This window comes from Vespa mandarinia, chromosome 12 (genome assembly GCF_050613455.1).
Source record: "Vespa mandarinia isolate Hongniang chromosome 12, ASM5061345v1, whole genome shotgun sequence".
NCBI lineage: Eukaryota > Metazoa > Arthropoda > Insecta > Hymenoptera > Vespidae > Vespa > Vespa mandarinia.
In genome coordinates this window covers 1520001-1547500 of record NC_140821.1, presented here as the reverse complement: position 1 = coordinate 1547500, position 27500 = coordinate 1520001, and the positions used below count along the sequence as shown (strand labels likewise).

General features: G+C 27.9%; 2 protein-coding genes across 9 annotated transcripts in view; both read left to right on the top strand.

Annotated features, from left to right (window-relative positions):
• LOC118448950 (multiple PDZ domain protein) overlaps positions 1 to 10231 on the top strand; it is a 78152-nt gene extending 67921 nt beyond the window's left edge. For 4 of the 6 annotated variants that reach the window (XM_085660711.1, XM_085660712.1, XM_085660715.1 and 1 more), the window contains 16 exons: positions 270 to 419; positions 737 to 828; positions 1481 to 1685; positions 1997 to 2087; positions 2890 to 3086; positions 3463 to 3557; positions 3670 to 3736; positions 3935 to 3985; positions 4119 to 4220; positions 4344 to 4415; positions 4628 to 4757; positions 4970 to 5127; positions 5312 to 5467; positions 5818 to 5952; positions 6488 to 6661; positions 6981 to 10231. In XM_085660711.1, coding sequence (XP_085516837.1) covers positions 270 to 419; positions 737 to 828; positions 1481 to 1685; positions 1997 to 2087; positions 2890 to 3086; positions 3463 to 3557; positions 3670 to 3736; positions 3935 to 3985; positions 4119 to 4220; positions 4344 to 4415; positions 4628 to 4757; positions 4970 to 5127; positions 5312 to 5467; positions 5818 to 5952; positions 6488 to 6658 — 1872 coding nt within the window. In that variant the 3' untranslated portion in view covers positions 6659 to 6661; positions 6981 to 10231. Of the gene's footprint in view, positions 1 to 269; positions 420 to 736; positions 829 to 1480; positions 1686 to 1996; positions 2088 to 2889; positions 3087 to 3462; positions 3558 to 3669; positions 3737 to 3934; positions 3986 to 4118; positions 4221 to 4343; positions 4416 to 4627; positions 4758 to 4969; positions 5128 to 5311; positions 5468 to 5817; positions 5953 to 6487; positions 6662 to 6980 lie in introns of those variants that run through there. The other 2 variants (XM_085660713.1, XR_014982839.1) reach the window with 2 other exon arrangements.
• Positions 10232 to 17305: 7074 nt separating this feature from the next.
• Positions 17306 to 27500, top strand: part of LOC118448922 (uncharacterized) — a 33270-nt gene continuing 23075 nt past the window's right edge. Inside the window, exon 1 of one of the 3 annotated variants that reach the window (XM_085660584.1) lies at positions 17306 to 17352. The gene's annotated coding sequence lies outside the window, so the exon portion shown is untranslated. Of the gene's footprint in view, positions 17586 to 17927; positions 18381 to 27500 lie in introns of those variants that run through there. The other 2 variants (XM_035882856.2, XM_085660583.1) reach the window with 2 other exon arrangements.

Here is a 27500-nt window from a genome sequence, read left to right as displayed (position 1 = left end):
TAATATATCTAAATACATTTTGTATCTTTGTTTGATCTATATATGGGATCGATTTCGAATGTGATATGTTGTTATTGTTATTATTGTTATCATTGTCATTGTTTGTGTGTCGTTGTTAATGTTCGTTCTGTTGTTCGTCTTTTTTTCTTTTTTTTTTTTTTTTTTTTTTTCTTTCTTTCTTTTTTGTCGGTTGTAAGTAAATTTCATCTCGTACGAACGAGATCGATCGAACAGTGAACTCGAGTGTCTTTCTTATTATTTTATCGTAGAGTACCGAGAACGAGAGCAATTCTCAAGATGGTAGAAGCAAAAGTCGTTTGCCCGTGTCTGGCGTAGCTCCTGGAACACCCACAGCATCATTTCGACAAAAACCTTCGCCGATATCACCAGTCAGATCCATCACGCCGGAAGTGATTCAGGTTTGTTTGTTTATTTGTTCATTCATTCATTCATTCAATCATTCATTCATTCGTTTGTTTATTTGTTTTATATCATTCTTTAATAGTGTATCATTTATTGGAGTATTAATATAGTACGAGAATTTTTGCTTAAATTATTTATTATTACTTGTCTCTTCTCTTTTTCTCTCTCTCTCTCTCTCTCTCTCTCCTATTTTTTTCTTTCTGTCATTCTTCTTTTACTCCCGTCCCCCGTCCTGCCGCCGCCGCCGCCGCCGCCGCCGTTGCCGTTGCCGCCCCCCCCTCCTTCCTCTCTCCAATTAATTTTCTCGATTTAGGGTGGTGTCGAAGACAGTGACAAAACTCCTTCGAGAGATTTCAAAAGGCAGAGTATAAGAAGTACAGATGGCGCTGGTCCTAGTGCACGAAGGTATATATATATATTTTTTTTTTTTTTTTTTTTTCTTAAATATTTCTTTAATCGTTGTTTAATTGATAGAAATTGAATGGTCGCATCTATGAGGGGAGGGGATATGTTTGTGGTAGATAAAAGAAAAAAAAAATTAATGTAGGAAAATTCATTGATAGAATGTAATTTGAATTTTGCTTTTCTTTCTTGTTTTTTTTCTTTTTTTTTTTTTTTTTTTGCCTCTTTAAATCTCAAATATAATTTTAAATGTACAGGCAATAATATCTTATATAAAAAGAACGATATATATTAAAGAAATTTTCTATTTCGATCGATTTTTATATCGTATTTTCAATTTTACAAATTGAAATATAAAAGATACAAAATAAAAATTTTCAACGTCTCTCGAATAAAATGTTAATAATTTTTTTTTTTCTTTTTTGTTTAGCTTTTAAATCTGACATGAAATATTGAACGTTTAACAAAATCTCATTTAAAATGAAATTTCTAATGATCGTTATACTTCGTATAAAACATTTCAATGTTCGTTAGAAAAATTTCAATGATCGTAGGGAAAAATTTCATATGATCACGATATAAAAAATTTGCGAAAAATTGATAATGTTATATGCATATACATGTATATATATATATATATATATATATATATCAGATCCTCCATGAAAAAATCGGTACGTAAAAAGGCGCCATCGCCGCCAATAAATCCTGGAATATTACGTGAAGTTAGCGAGGAACGGGAGGATCATGGTCCACCTGTGCAAAAACCACCCGCAAAGAAATACTCCTCGGAGGAAAGTTCCGAGGAGGAGGATATACGTGAATTGGAGGGTAACGTTTATACGAAGAGCGGAATGGAGGTGAGATTGAATCTTCGATGATATCGGTTGTCTCCAATTTTTTTTTTTTTTTTTTTTTCTATTATTTTTTATTATATATAATACCTTGGAGATTTCGGTTCCAATCAAATGAAAAAAAAAGAAAAAAGAAATTGGAAAAGAAAAAGGAAAGAAAAGAATGGAATCTTTTTAATTGGACTCGACGACTCGTTTTCTTTTTTCTTTTTTTTCTTTTTTTTTTTCTTTTTTTTTTTTTTTTTTTTTTTTTTTTTTTTTTTTTTTTTTGTTTTTATTTCCCCAGACAATAATGCGATTCTCATCTATCCTTTCAGATATCCAGAAAGAGTGCTGGCAATGTAAAAAGATCGAAGGCCGAGATCGATGCTGATCCAGAAGAAGAGGATGAATTTGGTTACACAAGTAGTGAGTACTTTTATTTTTTCGTCGGTTGTTCCTTTTTATTTCTTTTTCTTTTTCGCCCATTTTCTTTCTTTCAAAATATTAATGTATTATTGTAAAAAAGTGTAAAAAGTTATTGAACAGTTTCAATTTCGGAGGACAATTTTTCTTTTTTTTTTTTTTTTTTAATTGTACACGCAAATTATTTTCATCCTGGTTTTTTGTATGGGAACAAATTTTGTTTTCTTTTTTTTTTGGATGGCGGGAGGAGGGGAGAGAAATCTGATTCATATTTCGATTCAACTTTTAACTGTAAATTGAGAAATATATTTGTTATGTACGAAAACATAAGAGACTATATATATATATATATATAGGCATTCAGAATCGTAATATATCAATACAAAAAATAGAATTGAACATTTGAAAACTTTTTATCTTTGGTATAAACCTTTTATCCTTCCTTCCACTTTTTATTATCATCGTAAAAAAATCTTTCGTTAAATTTCCATTCAATTTCTAATCACGATGATATATATATATATATATGTTACATAAAATACGTATATAATTTGTTACGTAAAATATGTATATAAAATTATATACATATTTATATTTTATCATTATCATCATCATTATCATCATCATCATCATTATGATTATATCGTGTCAAATTCCAAAACGAAACTCTTCCGTTCTTTTTCTCTCTTTTTTTTTTTTTTTTTCAACATTCAAACCTCCTCCATTTTTATATATTTATCATCTTATCTTTCATTATTTCCGCCCATTGTGTTTTTTTTCCTCTTTTCTCTTTTTTTTCTTTTAGTGAAGATACAAAAGAAATATCACAATCTGGGTCACAAGGTACTAATGGTGAAGGTAGAAAAAGAACGTGGTAGTTTGGGTATATCTCTCGCCGGTCACAAGGACAGAAATCGAATGGCTGTCTTCATTTGTGGCATCAATCCGAATGGTTCTGCTCATAAAGTTGGTGGACTTGCCGTTGGCGACGAAATACTCGAAGTAAGAAGTTTCACGATATTTTTTTTTTTTTTACGATCTCTCTTTACTTTTATAACTTTTATTCGTCAATCGTGAAGGATCAAATCGTTGAAAGCTGAGAAAGTGGAGAAGATAGAATGGGAAGAGTGGGAGAAGGTTTTTAGACGACGTTTATTACGTACCTGATCTCATTTGCCGAAAATAAGTCGACATTTTTACGACATACATACATACATACATACATATATATATATGTGTGTGTGTGTGTTTGTATATATATATATGCTGGCACAAATATCAATCAAATATTATTTTATTTCTATCATTGGTTTATAACACGAAGAAATATTAAATTTTTTTTTTGCTCCTTTTTATATATTTCTTTTTACAATCTTAGGTGAATGGTATGGTGTTAAAAGGAAGATGTCACTTGAACGCTTCGGCATTGATAAAGTGTATGGCCGGTTCATTCTTCAAGATCATAGTACTTCGGTAAGTAATATATATATATATATACGTCTTTATACGTCTTATTTAATCCTCTTATTGTAAATGATAAAAATTGTATCTCTTTATTAAATGTTCTTTTATTAATTTACGATAGAAAAACGCATGGGACGGATGATATAGCTGTAAAACCATTGGTCCAATTCCCACCTATCTTAGACGAGGTATACGAGTAATCTTTAATCTTTTACAAACCATATATGTGTATATATATATATATATATATATATATATATATATATAATATATCGATCGATATAAAATACTACATTATATATGTATACATACATACATACATACATACATGTATATATATATATATATATAATTACGAGAAAAACGCAGAGATCTTTCTTTTATAGAGCGAACAATTTAGCGGATACAAAGGAGTCCGTGTTGTCCCAGTAAAAAAGGTTAGATTCGATAGAAATATTTCTTTTATTTTATTTTAAAGGATTCAACCTCCTTCCTCCCAATCCTTTTTTCTCCTCCATCTTTATTTTCTTAACAAATAATTTTTTTTTTTTTTTTATTTTATTCTCTCAGGGACAATACGGTCTTGGTATAATGATCATCGAGGGTAAGCACGCTGAGGTTGGTCAAGGAATATTCGTTTCGGATATACAGGAAGGTAGTGCTGCTGAACAGGTAAAGGAAAAAGAAAAGAAAATATTATTTTATTATTTTTATGATAATATAATACAATGGAAGGATATTAATTGTAATATTTCTAAAAAAAAAAAAAAAAAAAAAAAAAAAACGATTATATAGGCAGGTTTGCAAGTCGGTGATTTGATTCTAGCCGTTAACATAGATTGTCTTCTCGGCTCGACTTACGATGAGGTAAATTACGTTTGTTCTTTCGTTTGTTCGTTTGTTCGTTCGTTCGTTCGTTCGTTCGTTCGTTCGTTCGTTCGTTCAATCGTTCCTTCCTTTAGAATTTTATTTCCTCTCATATCCCTCCCGCACCCTTTATATACATAACTTAGATTCTAAGAATAATTTTAGATCGGATCGATTCCATTTATCGAACGTAACCGCGTGAATAATTTTAGGCTACGAGTCTCTTGAAGAAGGCCGAGGGCGTCGTTAAGTTGACCGTTTGTAATCCAAATCAAAGTAAAATTGGTCAAGATGGTAAAGAGATAAAGCCCCCTGAGCCCGAAGTTAAACCAGGCAAACCAGGTGAAGAAATTGTCACAAATGTTTTTTCTTCTTTTTTTTTCATTTTTTTTTTTATTTAGTTTCTTTTTTTTTTTTTTTTTTTCTTTTTTTTTTTTTACAGTCAAAATTATGTAACATTTATGGATTAAATCTTAAGGGTATACAATTTTCTTCTTTGTGTTTTTTTATCTTTTCTTTTCTTTTTTATTTTTTTTTTTTTTTTATTTCTTCAGTGGAAAAAAAAGAACCAGAAAAACCGAAGGAACCAGAGCCACCTCAGGATCCAAAGGATTGTAAGATTCAAGTTGGAAAGGATACTACTATAGAATTTCAAAAAGAAAAGGACAAGGGAATAGGTTTCACTATAACTGGTGGTAGTGACACACCAATGGTAAGTTTGTTTAGTAAATTAATGATTATAAAGAAAGAAAAAGAAAATGAATTGAATGAATTGAATGTATGAATGAATGCATGAATGAATGAATGAATGAATGAATGCATGCATGAATGAATGAATTACGGAATGAATGAATGAAAAGGCGAAGATATAATAATTGTTTTATTTTATCATCTAGAGCGGCGTATTTATTCTGGAAGTATTTCCTGATGGAGCAGCTGGTAAAGATGGCCGATTACAAGCTGGGGATCAAATTCTTGATATATGCCAAGAAAGTTTCAAATCTATCGAACATGAGAAAGCTCATGCTGCAGTATTGAAAATTACGGGAACAGTGAGTAGATAATTATTAAAGATAAAATAATTATTTTATTTTATATATATAGATATATATATGTATATTTATTTTCTTATTAGTAATATTAATAATAATAATTTTATATATGCCAATGATAATCGCAGTAATATTATTGTTTATATATATATATATAAAAATTATATTACATATAAAAATAATATTACTATACGACTATTATTAATTAATAAAATAATAAAAATTCAATAAAATAATTTAATATACTTGTCGTATATATATGAACGAGCAAATAAATGTTATATTATTTTCTATATATATATATGTAAAAAAGAAAAAGAAAAAAAATTATTAACATCTTTCGATTACAGATAATTATGGTGGTACATAGAAGCGATAAATCTCCGGAAGAGGTTGAGGTCGAATTACAAAAGAAATCAGGCAAAGGAGCTGGTCTCTGTTTGACCGGATTTAAAAGTGGCAAGGGTGCTTACGTTTCCGATCTGGTAATATAAAAATTAAATAAATATATCCTTAAAAGAAATTGGATCACATAATTCCTGTTATAATCTTAGTATCAGACGATTTTGTTTGATGTTCCAAAAAAAAAAAAAAGAAATAAAGAAAAAAAGAAAGAAGAAAATAAACAAAGGGAAAAAGAAAGAGAGAGAAAAAAAGATTCGATCGATATCGCGTGCTTCCATATTTTTCTTCCGGGTTGACGCATTAATCTACTTATATCATGTCGGGATTCATAAATCGATAGAAAAAGAAAGAAAGAGAGAGAGAGAGAGAGAGAGAGAGAAACATATTTGAGAACGGAAAATAACAGCGTATCGTTCACGTAATTTAAAAATAAACATTATTATTGTTAACGATCATTCGAACGCCTGAATGTATGCAACGTTTTGCATTTTATAGAAACGTAGAGACGTATAAATGGTTGCCTATTTATAGGCGGCGAGGGTGTGCGATCAATTTCTATTTTTATCGATGTACCAGATTTCATTTAAATCGTTTGTCATATTATTTTCTTTCCAGTTACCAGGTGGTAGTGCTTTGGAAAGTGGTAAAATTTGCAAAGGCGATCGAGTCGTAGCCATTTGCGGACAGGACGTACGCGAAGCACCGGTCGAGGATATCGCGGTTCACATCAAAGTTTCCAATCCGGTGCAACTCAAATTGGCTAGGTACAAGTCCGCTAAGCAATGACAGGTAAAATATTAATCTCTTATTTGTAATAATTAATAATTAAAAAAAAAATATATATATATATATATAAAAGTAAATAATAATTGAAAAAAGAAGCAAGTAAAAGAAAGACGAAATAAATAATAATTGATAAATATATATGTGAATAAAAAAAAAAAAAAAAAAAAAAAAAAACAGGAAATAGTTCGAACAAATGATTGCACGACATCAAAACATTTTGATTAAAATTCAAATAAATGGATATTGTATGAAAATAAACAAAAGAATGAACTATTATTATTATTATTATTATTATTATTATAAAATAATTATTATCTTTCAGGGTTCTGCGGGCGGAACTCTAAAAATTTATCGGAAAGAAACCAAAAGGAGAATAATTCACAGACAGCGTGGATAACTAGTGTGATATAATATAACAAATATAATAATAATATATCTATTCGTAATGCTTAAGCTAATTGATCATAATGACGAATTTAACAATATTACTCGACAAGACGTATCACCACCAAATATCTATGTACGATTCCGAGCGATTTTCTTTCTTTTTCATCTTTTCAAAAGAGTGCATATATGAATTTAAAAGAATACGTGTATGCGCGTACGGAGAAGAAAGAAGAAGAAGAAGAAGAGGAAAAAAAAAAGAAAAAGAAAATGACAAACGAAAACAAGTGAAAGCAAGCAAACGAACGAATGAAACAAAAAAAAAGAAAAATAAATAAATAAATAAATAAATAAGAAAAAGATATGACACATAAACGTAGCCATTACGGAGGGAACCAAAAGTCGTCGAATCGCTTGATCGATTTAAAAAAAAAAAACGGGAAAAGGAAAAAGAGAAAAAATAAAGAACAAGAAAAAAAAAGAAACAAAAACAAAGCTAGTCGATGAAGAGAGAGAGAAAACAAAAAAGAAAAAAGGAAAAAAAGAAAAAAAAAAGAAAACAAAATTAAAATTAAACAAACAACCAAAAGGACGTGAGCTTTTTTTTTCAAAGGGCCTCGTCGACCTTGTAAAGATTCCGTCTGCCGTGATTTTTTTAATCCGGCAAGTAGCCGATACATGATTACTATACACGTTATTACTACTATTACTACTACTACTACTATTACTATTACTATTACTACTACTACTACTACTACTACTATTATTATTATTATTATTAATTATTATTACCATTACTATATTACTATTATTAATTATGAAACAATATATATATACATATGAGAAGAAAAAAAAAAGAGTATTTATGCAATCCTAGAGACTAATATTGTAATAGCTCCGAGTACGACTCGCCTTTTAGTATTATAAATCGTAGAAGATAATTATTATAAAAAAAAAAGAGAGAGAGAGAGAGAGAAGGAAGGAAGAAGAGAAAGAGAGAGAAACAGAGAGCGAGAATGAAAAAGAAAGAAAGAAAGGAAGAAAGAAGAAAATAAAAGAAAAGGAAAGAGATTCAGCGCCTCGATGGAACACATCCAGTACCTGCAAAAAAAAAAAAAAAAAAAACAACAACAACAAGAAAAAAAAAGAATTACGCGAAAGGTAATCGAAGTAAAAAAACAAAAAAAAAGAGAAAAAAAAAAAGAAAAAGGAAAAGAAATGAAAAAAAAGAAAAAAAAAATTAAAACATACAAAAACAAAAGATCGATAAAAGGAAACTCGTCGAAGGATATTAGGAATGATCTATGATCTGTGATTTATATAAGAGAAAAGAAAAGACGGGTTGATAAAAGGAAAACTAAGATCTAATATATATATATATATATATATAATATATATGAGAATATGAAGGAATAAAGAGGTCGCTTGTATGTAATTTTAGAGAAGGAAAATAAGAATAAGAAGAGAAAAAAATGCGAAATGATAAAAGAAAATGCGAGGAAATACGCAGAATGGAAAGGATAAAATAATGATGATGAAATGAAACGAAACGAAATAAAAAAAAAAAAAAGGAATATATAAGAAAAAAAAAAAAAAGAAAAAAAAAAGGTTAAGATAAAAGAGCGAGAGAAAAAGTTTTAGAGTCTAGTTACTTCGTATCAAGGATTCTAGTCTATTATTTCCAAAACGAGATCGCTATAGAGATTAAGCTACTATTACGACGATCGACACTGATTATTATTATTATTATTATTATTATTATTATTATTATTATTATTATTATTATTATTATTATTATTATCATTATTATTATTATTGTTATTATTATTATTACTACTATTGCTATTACTATTACTATTACTGTAACAATAATGATAGAAGAAGAAGAAGAAAAAAAAAAAAAAAAAAGAAAATAGATCATCGAGATTTTCGACGTTTTCATCAACGTGGTTTTAGATCTGTTAGATAAGAAAATTGAAGAAAGAAAGAAAGGAAAAAAGAAAGAAAGAAAGAAATGGATAGACAGAAAGATAAAAAGGGACGTCGAAAATGTCGACGTTCACAACAAACGCTGTTCTGCTTCACTGTAAGGTCAAGTCCACACCAAAGCAACCGGCGAATTTTTCTCGCAAGTGTTCAGACATATACGCAAGCGTTTCGACGCTCGACTCGAATAAAATAAATAATAATAAGAAGAAAAAGAAGAGGAAAAGAAAATGGAGGAGGAGGTGGAGGAGGAGGAGGAAATAAAAAAGAAAGAATCTAAGTAAAGGATCTACAAAAAGAAAATAAAAAAAAATAAAAAAATAAAAAAATAAAAAAATCGAACGCGCCCGTTGGAACGCTCACGTAGAGAATGAAAATTATTAGAAAAAGTCGGACACCCTGTATTATTTTCCTAGTCGTAGAGCGTAAATTATAGTTTTCTTAGATTTTCGAATGAATGAAATAAATCGAAACGAGACAAGAAGGAAAGAAGAAAAATGAAAAGAAACGAAGGTATAAGAAAAGTGTATGGGGGAAAATATAAGAAAGAGAAAGGAAACAAGAATAAATAAATAAGTAAATAAAATAAAATAAAATAAAATAAAATAAAATAAAATAAAATAAAATATAATAAAATAAAGTAAAGTAAAGTTAAAGTTAAAGTTAAAGTAAATAAAATATAATTAAATATAATTCCTTCTAAGTAATGTATTTCCATACGGATATTCGTTTCCTCCTGTAAACTCACGTCGCGAGATATCATTTTTTTCAATGAAATTTTCTCTTTAATGAAAACTAAAAAAGAAAAGAGAAGAAAAAGAAAAAGAAAAAAGGAAAAAGAAGCACGAAAAAAAGAACAAAAAAAGAAAAGAAAAAGTATATATATATATATATATATATATATATATATATATATAAGAAAGAAAGAAGGAAAGAAAGAAATAAAGAAATCGAATAAACGACGAGGGAAAAAGAAGAAAACAAGACAAAACAAAACAAAAAAATTATTTAATAATAACGATACGAAGAGATTGCGAGAAAAACGATTGAAATCAATGTCCGCGACTTTATTTTTTCCTTTCTTTTTTTCTTTCTTCGTCCTCTCGTAATCGTACTACGAGACGATTGTATTAACCCCTGAAAAAAGAAAAAGAAAAGAAAAAAAAAAACATAAAAAAAAAAAAAAAACAAAAAAATGTAAAAGGAAAGAATGAATGAGAAGAGAAAAGAAATGAAAAGCGAAAGAAAAGAGAAGAAAAAAAATAAAAACAAAACCACCCACGCCCTCTCCCCCTGCCCGCCCGAAAATGTGCGTATTATTAATCTCTTTCGAAGTCAACAAGCGCCAATCACTTACTTTTTTTATTTTGTAAATTTCGCAAACCCTTTCTTTCTTCTTTCTTTCATCATCGACGAAGAAAGAAATAATTGTGTTAAAAGCCTTCGAAAGCCGCGTTCTTTATTATTACGTATATAGATCGCGAATATAGATTATATATATATATAATAAACGAAAACAACAACAACAATAACAATAACAATAACAACAATAACAACAACAAAGAAGAAAAATATATATATATATATATATACATACATAGAGATACACACGCATATATATATATATATATATATATACACATACACACAACGCGCATTATATATACATATATATTATATATATGCATATGTTATATTGAAAGTAGAAGAAACGTGCATATCGATTCGTACAACGAGGCGTCGATCGTTCGAAAACAAATCTGAAATGAAATAACAACCCAGACACTCGATCCATTATTATTTATTTATTTATTAATATTATTGTTATTATTAATATTATTATTATTATTAATAATAGTAGTACGTTAAAATGATAAATAACGTCGACGTTCATAATTGATTCTCAATTTAATGATTTCATTAAAATCTATATAGATCGAATGAAATATTATAAAACGGAGAAAGAAACGATGAACATCGATGTTATCAATTTTCCCTAATTGACTTATTAGAATATAATGATAATGATAATGATGGTGATGATTACTATTATTATTATTATTATTAATATTGTTGTAACAATATCTACGATTAACGCAAACGTTATCATCGTTATCATAGTGGACAATTGTCGAGCGTAAATGAAATGCCATAAATATATTATTATTATTATTATTATTATTATTATTATTATTATTATTATTATTATTATTATTATTATTATTATTATTATTAATGTTAGTATGTTTATAATGATAATAATAATAATAATAATAATAATAATTATTATTATTATTAATATCATTATTATTATCGTCATCATAGCAGATGGACAAAATGACCGAAGTTTATTAAATGCATTGATTGCAGTGTTGCAATACGATTTGTTTCGTTATTTCCTGTCACTCCAATATTTTCCTTAAATTTACGAAATTCTCGAATTGTTTCGTATATATAGATCTTCAGAACGGTATAATAAGAAAAGAAATTATAAAATATTTATAAAAAAAGAAAAAAAAAGAAAAAAAAAGAAAAAAAACAAGGAAAAAATAGTGGAAAACAAAAAGAGAAAAAAAAAAAGAAAAAGGAAATAAAATAAAACTAAATGAAAGAAAATAAGACGAAAAAAAAGAACGAATTATAATATTAATAATATAATAAAAATATAAATAATAGAACTCTAATCGATTATATTTTAATTTCTTAATCTTATAATCTTATAATTTCTTAATTTTATAATCAACTTAAGGCAACGATATCTATTCTAATTTCATAATCTTAATGTCAAATGTAGTAGAAGCACGCGCGCGACTTTTTTATTTCGTCACATTTTGTTTCGTTTTATTCATGGATACATTCACCGACTAATAAGTGGACCAAAGAAATCGTTTATCGGTTATACAAAAGTGGGTTACGAGTACGACGTTTATAAGAGGTGAAAAATTAATTGTGCGTAACTGGAGAGAGAGAGAGAGAGAGAGAGAGAGAGAGAGAGAGAGAGAGAGAGAGAGAGAAAGAAGGAAAAAAAAAATAAATAGAAAATAAAAGAAAGAAAAATAAATAAATAACTAAATAATAATAATAATAATAATAATAATAATAATGATGATGATGATGATGATAATGATAATAATAATTAGAAAATTTTACGTAGGCATTCCGACATTTTATCGTCGAATATCTCAATCTCTTTTTTTAATCTAATAATTAGAAAACATTTCATCCATGGTAGATTATATCCTAACATTTTATCGTTTAATATTTCAATTTAATATTTTCTATTATCATAAAATTCATGAAATATCTCGTAATTATAGAACGTTCTTTCATTTATTTCGTTTGTCATCATCATCTCTACGTCAGACTATTCTGTTCAATTTAATTGCTTTCCTTTTTTTTTTTTCTCTCTTTTTTTAATTTCTTTTCATGTATATATGTTAAATGATATTCCCAATTGAATTTATTATTGAAAAGAAATAATGATAGACGATGATGTATATGGCATTGTTTATAAATGATTAGATCAATTTTTTTTTTTGGTTTTTTTTTTTTTTTTTTATTTCGAGTTCGTAACACGGATGAAACGTTTCGAAGTAAGACGACGAGTAACACTTTGGAAATCGAACTTGACCCTGAAAGTTTCATTTTTCTTTTTTTTTTCTTTTTTTTTCTCCTTTCTTTTGTCAGCAAGAGAAAGAAAGAGACAAAGATAGACATAGAAAGAAAGTCAACGACGATTTGATTTCCCCTTCTTCTTCTTCTGCTTCTTCTTGTTCTTATAAAAATCTATTTGTCGTTTCAAATACAAGCCAAGATTTTCTCACGTAAAATGAAATTAAATTAACAGCTATTCGTTTGTCCAGCTGTTCGTTTGTCCAGCTGTTCGTGCGAACGTTAATACAATTTTTATTCTCGAAGAAATTTTATTTCTTTGAGAAATTTCTCGTTTTCTATTCGTACGATTGATCTTTTATATTATTTCATAAATATATATATATATATATATATATATATATATATATATGTGTGTATTTGTAAATAATATAATATTAATATATTTCTTATAGATGTCTCTTTGTATTGTATTTTATATTTTATTATTATGTTAATATTATATTATTAGAGATATGATATCACAATTAATTAATGTTATATCTAAAAATTCTAACGTTACAATTATATTATATAATATTATCTAATAATATTATGACATTATTATTATTATTATTATTATTATTATTATTATTATTATTATTATTATTATGTGTTATTATTGTATTTTATTATATACAAACAATATATTATAATTATTTAATATTATATATAAATCTAATATTATTACATAAATTTTATCTAATATTACTATTGATGATATTGTATATATATATATAATATATATATATATATATATATATATACATTGTACGTAATATAATATAAATATATTTATTAATAATAATAATTTCAATTTATTAAATAATACAAAAAAAAAAGAAAGAAAATGTTTCATTGAATTTATTCGTTGATGCACAGGTTTTATTCTTATTCTTATTCTTATTCTTTTGTTTTTTATCCCCCTTTTTTTTTTCTTTTATTTCTTTTTTCACTGAATTTTTCTCGAAAACAAGAACGTGCAGCGAGTCTTATTATCTTACATAAGGTGTGATAAAATTCCTGGAATCGTTGGAATATGGTCGAACATTGTTGTGGTTTCATCTTATCGCCTAACTGCAAGTGCCACTGAGAAAGTCTAGAACAAGTTTCGCATAGGTACTTGTGTATACATAACTGCTATGCTATTGCTTCTGGACTACTTAATACCATATGTACTACAGGTTCAATCGGTGTGTTTAGCTACTTTTGTGTGTGTGTGTGTTTGCGCGCGTGTTCACATTCCGAACTTTCTTAAGTGCAATTATGTCATAATGCACAGCCACCTTGCAGCAATCGTTCCATTCGATAGTATTATTTTAATAAAATGAAGACTTAGAGAAATATAATTATTGCATGATTTTCTTTATATGTATATATATATATATATATATATATACATATATATATAAATTGATCTTACATATGAAAAAGGATCTATCGATCTTATTGTGTTTAATTCTTTTTTTTTTTCTTTTTTTTATGTATGAGAAATTACAGTATTAAAGTTTACATATATATTATTTATATATATATATATATATATATATATATATATATTACATGTAATATAAAAATTATATAGGTTTCTTCATGTGAACAAATATTAAACTTTTTGTTTTACATTTAGAAATATTAAAGATATTAAGATATTTCAATTTTTCTTTTTTCTCTTTTTTTTTGTTTTTTTTTTTGTTTTTCTTTCTTTCAATGTCTAATTTCATAATATATAAAATAAATTCATGTATAATACTTAAATTCTTGGCAACATAAAGTATATTTGCCCTCCTACCATTAAATTATCTGACTTTACGCGAATACCTGTCTGGTAACTTTCTAAACTACACATTTCGTTTTTATAAATGTATAAAAAAAGAAAGAAAAAGAAAGAAAATAATAGATAACTGCGTGAAATTTTTAAAATGTATTTATTATTTTCTATAAGTCATTCGGTAATAGTAGAGCTGTGTTTTTATCTACCGAGTAATCATAGTCGGTAATTGTAGAGAACTTTTTTATCGTTTGAGAAAATATAGTCAATAATAGTAGATTACTGTTTTACCGATACGAAAAAGGAACAATTCTTTGTTTTTTTTTTTTTTTAAGTATACGTAAAAATGTAACATAAAACAATAACAATATATATTTCTTATTTTTTCTACACATTTACAAGTAACGTGTAATGGATTATTAATAGAAATCTTATAAAAAAAAGAAAAAGAAAAAAGAAAAAAGGAAAAAAAATTAAATTTCGTTATCGGATCATCGATAAAATTGCATATTTGATAAGTCATTTACAGGTATATAAATAAATAAATAAATAAATAAATAAATAAATAAATAAATAAATACAACGCAAAAATATAACACATGATAATAATGCTGTTAACGATTTCGCGACAATTTTTATTTATTTATTTTTTTCTTTTTCAGACCTCCCTTTTGTCACTTCTTCCTACGTTCAATCCTAAAGCGATCCGAGAAAATATATGAAACTTTATGATAGAATTATCTACGACGTTTGAAAGAGGAATTTAAAAGAAAAACTAAAATATATAGAAGTTGAAACTACGAAAATTTCGTAAGAGGATCACGTAGTAAAACTAGATTTTGGTATAACGTGTGTACACAGAAATACACACAAATACAGATACACATAAAAGATAAGAATGAAGAAAGGTAGCGGCAAACAAATACAGAAAACATATGCACTGACATGACACACAGACACACACACACATTGTCAAAAGCGTTACCACTTATGAGTTACCGATACTCACCATCCCGCCACTACCCCCGCCAACTCTCAACCTCAACTACCACCCATCTATCCAACCCCCCCCCCCACACCATCAGAAATCTTTCCTTCCTCTGTGGTCTTTCGTATCTTGTAAGCTTCCACTTCTCGGTTGCTTCGAAAAGAGGGAAAAACTTTTCTATCCGCACGAGTGGTAAAAAGTTCTTTTTCCAAGGGCCCATTTATCGCTTGAAATTTCGCCCAAAGGCGGTGTGATAGTCTCTCCGGTTAGAAACTTTTATATATCTCTCGTGGTAAACACTCGACGCGTTGCCACCACTGAGTTCAACCCCGCATCCCCTGTACCTCTTAACGCCATTCCCCTTCTTCCTTCCCCCGTCCTCCATTCCCAATTTCTCTTCTCACCTATCCCTTCGACGATACCGTTCATGTGATTTTTTTTCCACATTTCTTTTTTTCTACTATTTCTTCTATTATTATTTTCTTTTTCTTTTTTATTTCTATCTTTATCCTTTTCCTTTTTCTTTTCCTTTATCTTTTCCCTTTTCCTTTTAATAAATGGCAAAGCGAACAAATCGAGCATGACTTGGTGGTTTGAGCTTTGATATCGAATACTTTTTCTTCTTTGGTTTTTTTTTTCTTGTTTTTTTTTTTTTCTTTAATATCGCAACGATATATTATATCTGCGTATTATTATTATTAAAGTTACTATTAATATATATATATATATATATATATATATATATATATATATATTAATAGTAACTTATTATATATATATATATATAATATATATATATATATATATATATATGTATGTGTGTGTGTGTGAAAATTGAAACGTCGATTATCGAATTTATTGACAAATTTTTGTTGGAAATTTGGCTTAATTGATATTCAATCGCATTATGATTTAATCTATAATTATAATCGATTTCCCCGATGCATATAGGACGGACTATAATTAAGATCTTGAAAGATTTTTCATTTATGAAGATTAATGGAAGGGTTGATTAAAGTCTACTCGTCACCATATCCTTCTTATCTTTTATATAATTTAATATTCCTTTTTTTTTTTCGAGAGAGAGATACTGCTTAAAATAATTATACACGAATATCTCTAAATATATATATATATATATATAAAAAGGAATAAAAAATTTGGAAGAAATATATTATAAGAAATATAATCATCATAGGCCCCCCACGCACATGCATTGAACACATTGCATACACACATTGCATTCACATGCATTCACAGGCATAGAAACAAATTCGTACATAGCTATGTACGAAAGGAAAGCAAAGCATCCGAATATAAACTATGGTGGGTATTTATTTCGCGGCCCAAATCACGCGTTCGTTCGTCCTAATCGACGCATTAATAGCGCGTAGAAAACTTTCGACGTAGTGAAAAGCACCAGAAATACATTGTATTCTCTCTCTTTATCTTTCTCTATCTCTCTCTCTCTCTCTCTCTTACTCTATCATTCTCTTTCTCTTTTTCACTAACTCATTCTTTCTTTTTCGTATAAACGCGCACCAGTTTGCTCGCAAGTAATAGCGAAGTCGATTCACGGAATATAAGAAGGTGAAGCCTACTTTCTTCTTCCGAATTGTCTTTATGGTGTGAGAGAAGTAGGAGGAGGAGGAGAAGGAGGAGGGGCAGGAGGGGGACGAGGAGGAGGAGAGGGAGGGAGGTTAAAGAAGGTAGAGTAGGGACAGTAAAGTAAAGTAAAGTAAAGTAAAGTAAAGTAAGGTAAGGTATGGTAAGGTGAGGTGAACTGAAGAGGAGGAGGAGGAGGAGGAGGAGGAGAGGAAACGCGTGGAGGCAAAACGAGAATGGAAAGAATGGAAAGGAGAAGAAGGCCGTTCGCCGACACTGGTCAGCCAGTATACGCCAGTACATCGAACAGTACGACGATCTTATAATCGATAATCGATCCTAATCCTAATTCTTTATTCATTAATCGACGACAATTTTATATATTTATACGTATACGTGTGTGATCGATAAATAATTTCGTTCGTCGCATTGATTTGTTCGTTAGTCGCATTAATTCGTTCGTTCGTTCGTACGTATAAAAATTTACGAGATATATTTTCAATAGATATTACGTGAACAAATCAACGAGAATAATAATTTACGTGAGTCCAATTACGACGACTACGACTACGACGACACAAAGTTAACGATTTTACGCGATTATTTGTCGTAATTCTTCTTCTTTTTTTTTTTTTTCTTTCCCCTCTCCCCTTATATCTTTTCTATTTTTCTTTTTCTTTTTCTTTTTTTTCTTCTTTTTTTATTCCCTCTCTATCTTCTTTACTTTTGCCACCCTCTTTTTTTTTTCTTTTTCCTGTCTCTTTCTCTCTCTCTCTCTCCCTCTCTCTCTCTCTCTCTCTATATATATATATTTATTTATTAATTCATTTGTTCATTTATTTATTTATTTATTTATTCGTCCTTTCCTTTTTTTTTTTTTAATCCTTTCAATCTATTTTTTTTTCTTTCTTCTCTCGTCGAAAAAAGAGAAAGAGAAAGAGAGAGAAAGAGAGAGGAAAAAAAAAGGAGCGTCTCCCCGCTACAACCCCTTTCTTACGTCCCTTTTCGTCAAAGCGGGAAAATCGTGATATTTGAATATTCCAAGTAAACTTTTCTTTCTTTCTTTCTTTCTTTCTTGCTCGCTCGCTTTCTTTTTCTTTTTCCCTTATTTTTTTTTTTGTTTTTCATTCTTTTTGATCTCACACTTCATCGCGTATTTCTTCCTTTCCGTTCGAGGCAAAGGAGTGTGAGTCTGTGTGTATCTGTGTGTGTGTGTGTGTATCTTTTTTTTCTTCTTTTTCTTCTTTTCCTTCTTCCCTCCCATTCCCTTTCTATCCCTTTCTACACCTTTCATATAACTATCGCTCGTTGGATTTTTTTTCCGAGTTTTATCATAGGTAAGTTTTTCTTTGTTTTATTTTTGTTTCTTTTTTCGTTTGTTTGTTTGTTTGTTTTTTCTTTTCTTTTTTTCTTTTTGTTTGCTTCTTTTTAATTTCAAAATTCAATCACTCACATTTACACTCATGCGTTTTTTCCTTTCTTTATCATCGACCACATATTATTTGCCATATAATATTTTAACTTACTAAATATGCGAGTTTTAAGAAAAGAAAATGAAAGAAGACGAAGAAAATAGAAAGAAAGAAAGAAAGAAAGAAAGAAAAGAAGAAGGGAAAAAAGATCAGATAATTAAGATATTGATCTCGTAAGAAGGGATCAAAAAGGGGATGAATTTCGGTACGACGATTTATCGAGAAATTTTTTTAGACGAATGACAAACATAATTTTCTTCGGATACTTGAATGGAAATTCGTGCTAAGAAAAAAAAGAAAAAAAAAACTATACGTGTGTGGATATCTATATGTGTGTGTGTGCGTGTCTGTGTATATGTGAAAGAGAGAAAGAGAAAGAGAGAAAGAAAGAAAGAAAGAAAGAAAGAAAGAAAGAAAGAAAGAAAGAAAAAGAGCTTTCTCGCGAACGAACTGGATTCGACGGATTCGAGGCCAGGAGAAAACTTTTTAGGCGAAACTTTACGCGTCGAATAAATCTTCCGTTCTACTATGTTTCTTATGCGAATGTCGTAAGAAGGAAAAGACTTTTATAGGTTTATTCGATCACCTTCTACTGTACAAAAGAAAATACGATCGATCTGGGGATCGAGCTTTTATGTATACTTTTGCATTAAAAAGGCTAACATTGATAAATTTTTTTAAGATCTCCTTTAATATTTTCATATTAAAACGATTGTGTATTATAATGCGAAAATATAAATATAAATCTTTTAAGATTTTCTCGAAGGTTAATTTTTTCTTTTTTTTTTTACCTTCGGTCTCATCGATTTGGTCGATTTTTTTTAAAAAAGGAAAAGAAATAGTTTTTCCTTTTTTTTTTTCTATTATCTATAATCGTAAATTTTCTATTATCTATCGTCGTAGAAAAAAAAATATATTTTCAATGATATTTGATTTAATTTTGTCATTTATAGATCTATATAACGATATCGATCTGAAATAATATAATATATATATATATATATATATATAGATATTTATAATAAAGATCTATTGATCTAAATATCCATTATTATTATTATTATTATTATTATTATTATTATTATTATTATTATTATTATTATTATTATTATTATTATTATTATAGAAATCTAAAATATAGATCTATGTTATAAATTAGATAATATTAAATATTATAAAAAAGATCTATTACATATACAACCTCATTAATAACTATATTATATATATATAAATATTATCTTTAAACTGAATATATTACTAAACTTTTCCTTTCGATATTGACGAAGTTGTTACTCGTTTGTAATAGCAAAAGAAAAAAGAAAAAAAAAAAAAGAAAAAAGGAGAGAGAAAAAAGGAAGAGAAGAAGTAAAAATCTGCTCGTAAATAAACAAATGGTTATTTTTAATATTTCAAAAATATAATTTATGATCGTAATTAACAAGTTCGACGTTATAATATTTCGTGATATTTTAACGAAATTATAACAATCGTGATTAATATACCAAATGATTACGCAATTAATAAGAAGTCAACAAATTAATATGTTTCTCTGAAATACGTATATCTAGATATTAAAAGGATCTCTAAGTTTAGAACGCGGAGATGTTCTCTCATGCCGGAAGTGCCGTTTTTCTCTTTCCTATGGTCATCTAGGTTGCATCAAAGTGTGTTACACATTTCACGCATGCGCATTTGTCGTTCGCTTCAACACTTCTTAAATCACGACCGGTTATCCAACATAATATACATATATATATGTAAATATATATATATATATATACACATATTTATATATACATATAAATATATATATTTAAATGCATATGTACATGTATCATACATATGCATAAAACCTGATCGTGTTAACATTTTTTTCTTTTAAGTACAACAAGTATAAAAATCGTGATAATAATCAAGTTTAAAAGGAAGAAAAAAATCAAACAAACAAAAAAAAAAAGAAAAACAGAATTTATTTTTTCAATCTTTCTCGTCCTATCAAAGACGAAAACTTTCTAAACGATTTTATTCCTTTTACATACACACACACACACATATATATATATATATATATATATATATATATAGAAAATTTCTTTCAATTTATACGAAAGATATGTAAATATTATTATCATCATCATAATCATCATTTTTTATTTACTTCCTATTTCTATATATTTTAATTTATCTACTTACTATTTTCTTTTTTTTTTTTTTATTTTATTTTATTACTTTTCCTTTTTTTTTCCTTTCTTCCTTTCAATGCAAAATTCGTCAGAGTCTTGGAGTGGAGGAGGAGGAGGAGGTGGAGGAGGAGGAGGAGGAGGAGGAGGGTGGGGTGGGACGAAGAGATGAGAAAACGATCAAGGGAGAGAAAAAAATTGAATAAAAATTTTTTCTACCTATTTATATTCTACCATCATTCCGCGTGTTCTATCCTTTCTCGAGAAATGAAAAAGAAAGCTCGGCCAAGTGAGAAAATTCCGAATGGAAACGAACGAATCCGGGATCCGTCAGTTTTTGAATCCAAGCGAATATATCGAGACCACTCGAACCACGAGTCATTATTAACGCATCGATGGAATTCGTTCAGTTGGAATATAGGAATGGCTGGGAATCGATACGCAAACTCGATGTATATGCCAAACGTTCGCATTTACCTTCTCTTTCTGTCTCTCTTACTCTCTTACTCTCTTACTCTCTTACTCTCTCTTTCTCTCACTCTAAACGTACGTACATGTGTATGTACGTACACGTTTCTTCCTTTTTCTTTCTTCTTTTTTTCTTTTTCTTCTTTACTTTTTTTTGTTTTTTCTTTTTTTTTCTTTTTTTTTTTTTTTTTTTTTTTTTTTATTCAACTATCGCGAACAAAAATCAAACGGAAAGAAGGGAAAAATAAAGAGAGCAATAAAAGTATTCTATCCAACTAGTATAATATACAGAGTTTATTACGTCATTGTGAATTAACATTTAAATACGTATATCCATGCGTGTCACTTTCTAATTTTACTCAAAAAAAGAAAGAAAAGAAAAGAAAAGAAAAGAAAAGAAAAAAAAAAGGAATATACAAGAATTTAAGTAAATTACTGGATTTTACAGGATTAACAAGATTAACGAGATTAACCAGATCTATTTTTCTTTTCTCTCTTTCTTTTTCCTTTTCTTTTCTTGTTTTTTTTTTTTTTTTCCCCATTTATTTTCCTCTGAATGGATAAAAAGAAAGGTGAAAAAATATTACGGTGTTTTATGCACTCGCCACAAAAAAAAAAAAGAAAAAAGAAAAAAGAAAAAGAAAAAAGAAAAAAGAAAAAAGAAAAAGAAAAAAGAAAAAAGAAAAAAGAAAAAGAAAAAAGAAAAAAGGACAAGCGAGGAATAAAAGAGAAAAAAAAATAGACTAAATAGATTAATACGAGAATGAAACTTTCACTGATCCATTTGAGAACATTGACGTACTCGTACCACTTGACGATCTATTCGATCTATTGCTCGATCTATTACTCGATCTATTACTCGATCTATTGGTAGCATATTTATATACATGCGTCGATCTATAGATGAGTGTATACGTATATATGTATGTATATATGTGTGTGTATGTATGCGTATGTATGTTACACGTCGATTGCAATGATTTCCGAGAATTATTACGAATGACTACAAAAGATTCGTTAGTGGATCGATCGATCGATTCGTCAACTCGATCGAAAGCTTGGAATTAAATTGACGAGCCTTTTGTTCTCATGCATGTAACTTGATTTTAATGATCGTCAGGGTTATATTATTTCTATGTACACGTGGACGTGCACGTATTGTTTCCTTTTGATTTGATTTGATTTGATTTGGTTTGGTTTGATTTGACTTTTTTTATTTTTTATTTCTTTTTACTTATTTCCATATTTTTCTTTATTTTTAATTTTAATAATTGACTACTATAAAAGAAAAAAAAAAACCCCCCGTACGAATATAAAGTATCAACAAATTCAATTCAAAGCGATCAAGTTTCGCAGCGTACTTGTCTAAAAAAAAAAAAAATAAAAATAAAAAAAACTAAAAAAAAAAAAAAGGAGAAGGAAACAATAATCAGCTGATCGAAATATAGATCATTCAAATAGAAAACAACAAAAAAATTATTTCTATCTTAATTATATTTTTCTTTTCCTTCTAACAAATGAAACTTTTTAATTCCAATTAAAAAAAAAAAAAGAAAAAGAAAAAAAAACCCTCGAACGAATGTAGAATCAATAAGTTCAATTGAAAGCGAACAAGTCTCCGAGTCTTTTTTCAACTGGTTTTTCTTTTTCTGGGAAAAAAAAAAAAAAAAAAAAAAAAAAGAAAAGGAAAAAAGCAAAATAAGATAAACGAAAAACAGAACAGAAAAGAATAGGATATAGAAAAGAAAATATAGAGAAAAAAAAAGCTGAGAGAATATCTTTTGTCGAATGAGAAACATTCAGAGAAAAAAGAAAAAAAAAAATTTACACAGAGAGAGAGAGAGACAGAGACAGAGAGCGAAAGAAAAAGAGAGAAAGAGTTACCAAAAGCTCGATGTTACGAGGTAAATGTGTACAAACGTACTCGACGTATTATACCATTGAGAACGATATACATGTATACGTTCAATATAGAAAATATTTCTCGTTTCTATTGTCGATTGTTTATTTCTTTTTCTTTTTTTTTTTTTTCTTTTTTTTTTTTTTCCAATAACATCGTAGACTAGACTCCGACGTATGCATTTTTTTCTATATCGCAAGGAGAGGAAATACTTGCACAGTTTTGGCAGTATTTCGAGTTCTAATAAAATATATATTGTTTGACGAGTACCATGAAAAATAGACGGTAAAAGAGTCTCGTATAAAAGTGAACTTCTTATACCTACATGTGAGATAAAAAGAGTAAGTGAGATATAAAGATAGATAGAGAAAGAGAGAGAGAGAGAGAGTGAAAGAGAGAAAAAGTGAAGGAACAAACGTGAAGAGAACGTGAGATGGGCTCGAGCTTCGAAAGAGTATGAAAAAGAGTAGGAAAAAAAAAAAAAGAAGAAGAAGAAGAGGAAGAAAAAAAAAACGAAGCTCGTGGTTGCTTTATTATTAATAACAGTGCATAGAGAAGACGTGAGGTATAAGAGTATCGTACCGGAAAATGGATAGAAAAATATGGGACTTGTGGATCCTGTATATAGAAAGAGAGAAAGAGAGAGAGAGAGAAAAATTGAGAGGTGAAAGATAAAAAAAAAAATTTACGATGAGAAAGCTGATAAATAAGTGTCGACTTTATGAAATATATATAGAAAATGAATTATTCATACAAAAAAAAAAAAAAAAATCAAAATTAAAATTGTTCATAAATAAATTGAATTCGATTAAAGCGATAATACATAAAATACGACAATTTTATCTCGTATATTTTTGCTTTCTTTTTTTTTCTTTTTTCAACAAAAGAAAAATAAATAGAAGAATAAATAAACAAATAAAAGAAAGATAATCAAAAGAAAGAGAACGAGAGAGAGAGAGAGAGAGAGAGAGAGAGAGAGAGAGAGAAGAAAATCTGTTCAGAATTACTTAAGTGACAGATATTATATATATATATATATATATATATATATATATATATATTTAATAAAAGGATTAATTTCAATAATTGTATCCTTTAAATATAAATAATTTATAAATATAAAATATTTTTTCACGAAAATATAATAAACAAAAAGTAAATAAGAAAGAGAAGGAAAAAAAAGAAAAAGAAAAAAAGAAGAAGAAGAAGAAGAAGAAGAAGAAGAAGAAAGAAGAAACAATCGAATTACGTATTCACAGATGATGTCATACTTAAAATAAATATAAATAAAAAATGCAAAAGGATGAGAAATCCAAACGATCCATAAAAACAAATATTATGAGAACGGAATATCTTTCTCTCTTTTTTTTTTTTTATTCATACATACATACATACATACATACATACATACATACATACATACATACATACATACATACATACATACATACATACATATATACATAGGAGTAATCTTTATGTTGGAAGAACAAATTTATAAGAATATCGATTGCAATGAAAGAAAAGAAGGTTTATAATAAAAGCAAGACAAATAAAAAAAGAAAGAGAAGAAAAATACGATCTCGAACAGTATACAGACATACATTTGTTACGAACTCGTTAGTGGTGGGATGCGTTTGCTATAAAAGAAAAGAAATGGAAAAAAAGAAAAGAAAAAAAGAAAAAAAGGAAAGAAGGCAAAAATATACGTACGATAAAAAAGTGAGAATAGTTAGAGAGATAGATAGATAGATAGATAGATAGATAAATAGATAGATAGATAGATAGAGAGAGAGAGAGAGAGAGAGAGAGAGAGAGAGAGAGAGAGAGAGAGAGAGAGAGAAGATAGAAAATGAACATTAGAGCAAGAAGTTTCATTTGCTCGTGAAAATTCGAGTTCGCGTGCGACCGTGATTCACGTGGTTGTTGTTGTTGTGCTTAGAAACTGCAACCACCATGATTAGGAAGGTGCACGCTATCAAATTACTGTACCTTTGAACAGAGAAAGTTCTTTTTTCATTCTTTTCCTTTTCCATTTTCTTTTTCTTTTACTTTACTTAATCTACTATATATATCCGATCGTTGAGGATCGTTAAAGATACGATTAAATGAATTATCATAAAGAAAAGGGAAGGAGAATTCGTGCAGTCCTTTTTATTTTTCATTTTTCTTCCTTGTGCGTTTTTTTTCTTTTTTTCTTTTTTGTGTTTTTTTTTTTTTTTTTTTTTTTTACTACATTATATTCTTTTAATCAATCTACCATCGATTATATTTCTCTCATTTTGAATGAACACTTCAACGACGTCGTAATTGAAATTGAACGAGGGTGATTAAAAAAAAAAAAAAAGAAAAAAAAAAGAACAAAAATTAGAGGTAGCATCGAAGAAAATTTTATTGTATCACTCGACTTCCCCCTTCTTTTTTTCTTTCTTTCTTTTTTTTTTCTCTCTTTTTTTTTCCTTTTCATATCAATCGAGCTCATCGAAGAATATTTGACGTAAGCATTCATAATGGAAAAGAAGAAGAAAAAAAGAACTTTCCCTTGTATATTCGTAACGAGGCTATCATCGGTCATCTTCGTCGTGCATTTAAAAAAAAAAAAAAAAAAACAAAAAAAGAAAAAAGAAAGAAGAAAAAAGAATGAAAGAAAAAAAATATATATATACTTGCACAGGAACCACGCGCGCGATGTTCTAAGGTATGCATATTAAAGATCTTAGCATACGCTCTGGCACGCGTGGCTAAACGTTCTCGAGAGTCTCTAACTCGCGACCTACATTCAACCTCTTTCGATAAGAAAGTGCCCACCTGTCGTCTTCTCTCGATCTTTTATTAACTCCATCAGCGTATCTATCTAAGTTTTCTAACGCAATATAAAAGGGAACAAGAGGAAAGGGGAACGAGAAAAGGATCTCCTTCATATTCTCCAATTTTCTTTTTATCCTTTTATATATATATATATATATATATATATTAATATATATATTTAAATTTATTTCCCTTTGAAATACATTCAACATGAAGACGTTTAATAATTCAATTATTATTCAATTATCTTCTATTTAAATGAAGACATATAATTCATATGTAAATTGATATTAAATATGTTAAAATGAATTCGATGATTTTTAATAAATTATCATTTGATCGTGTACAACTTTTTCAATTCGATTTTATTCGTACACAAATATGTTCAATACGATATCATTAATATTGTTCTATCTAGCTTTATTTTATAATAATAATATCGTTGTATTAAATTAGAAAAATTTTATTTTGTTCAAATTTAAATTGATAATTGCAATTTAATTATGTTTAATTTTTTTTATTTTTTTTATTTTTTTTTTATTTTTTTTTTTTTTTTTTTAATATGACTCATTATTTTATGACGTTGATATTGTCAAATTCAATTAAGCATTAGTTGCAATTTCAAATTCAACATTTAAGTACTGTTTTAAATATGAAACTTTAATGCTTACAATTCTCTCTCTCTCTCTCTCTCTCTCTCTCTCTCTCTATCTTACAATAATAAAATTGTCAAGACAAAGATGTAAAAAAAATGTATTTATTTAATCTATCTATATATCTATTTTATAAACTTTATATTCGTATAAATTGAATTTGAAAAAAAAGATTAATATTTTTTTTTTTTTTTTTTTTTTATAGATTCACTTTTTCTGAAAGAATGAAATCCCTCGTTATGATCATTTTTTACTTTCATTTAACTTTCTGTCTAACTCAAAGAATTTTTTAAAAAGACATTGCACGCAAGACATTTTGTCCTCCAAAGGGATTTCTTCTTCATCCTTTCTTTTTTCTCCTACCTTTACTCTTTTTCTTCTCCTTCTTTTCGGTCGACGCTTACACAAGTCTTCGGAGCTTTCGTACACATTAGTCTACGTGACTTTTCGAAATTGTCGTCTATCTTGAGAGCTCTACATCTTTAATGGAGCACATTTCTCTCTCTCTCTCTCTCTCTCTCTCTCTCTCTCTCTCTCTCTCTCTCTCTCTTTTTTCCGCTCTTTAAACCAACTTATCTTACAATCCTTTTATTTCTTTTTTTTTTTTATTTCTTTTTTATTTTTTTATACTCCTTTCACCAGAATTACTTACGTAAGAATTTTCAAATAAATTATCAATTTAAGTCAAGTTTTAAATAAAATCAAATAGAGCATCCAACGATCTTATATATATATATATATATTCATCTTCAATTTATTTAGACATTTTAATTATTTCACAATAAATATTATTACAAATTTATTTAATATCCATATAGAATATATAATATAATTAATTATCCTTAATTTCGATCAATGTGATTACGTGGAGTTACATTAAATCGAGTTTATTCTCTAACAATATTTATTATTTACTTTTCTATGATAAATATTATCAGAAATTTCATGATATACGTTTTAATATTGATAACGTTAA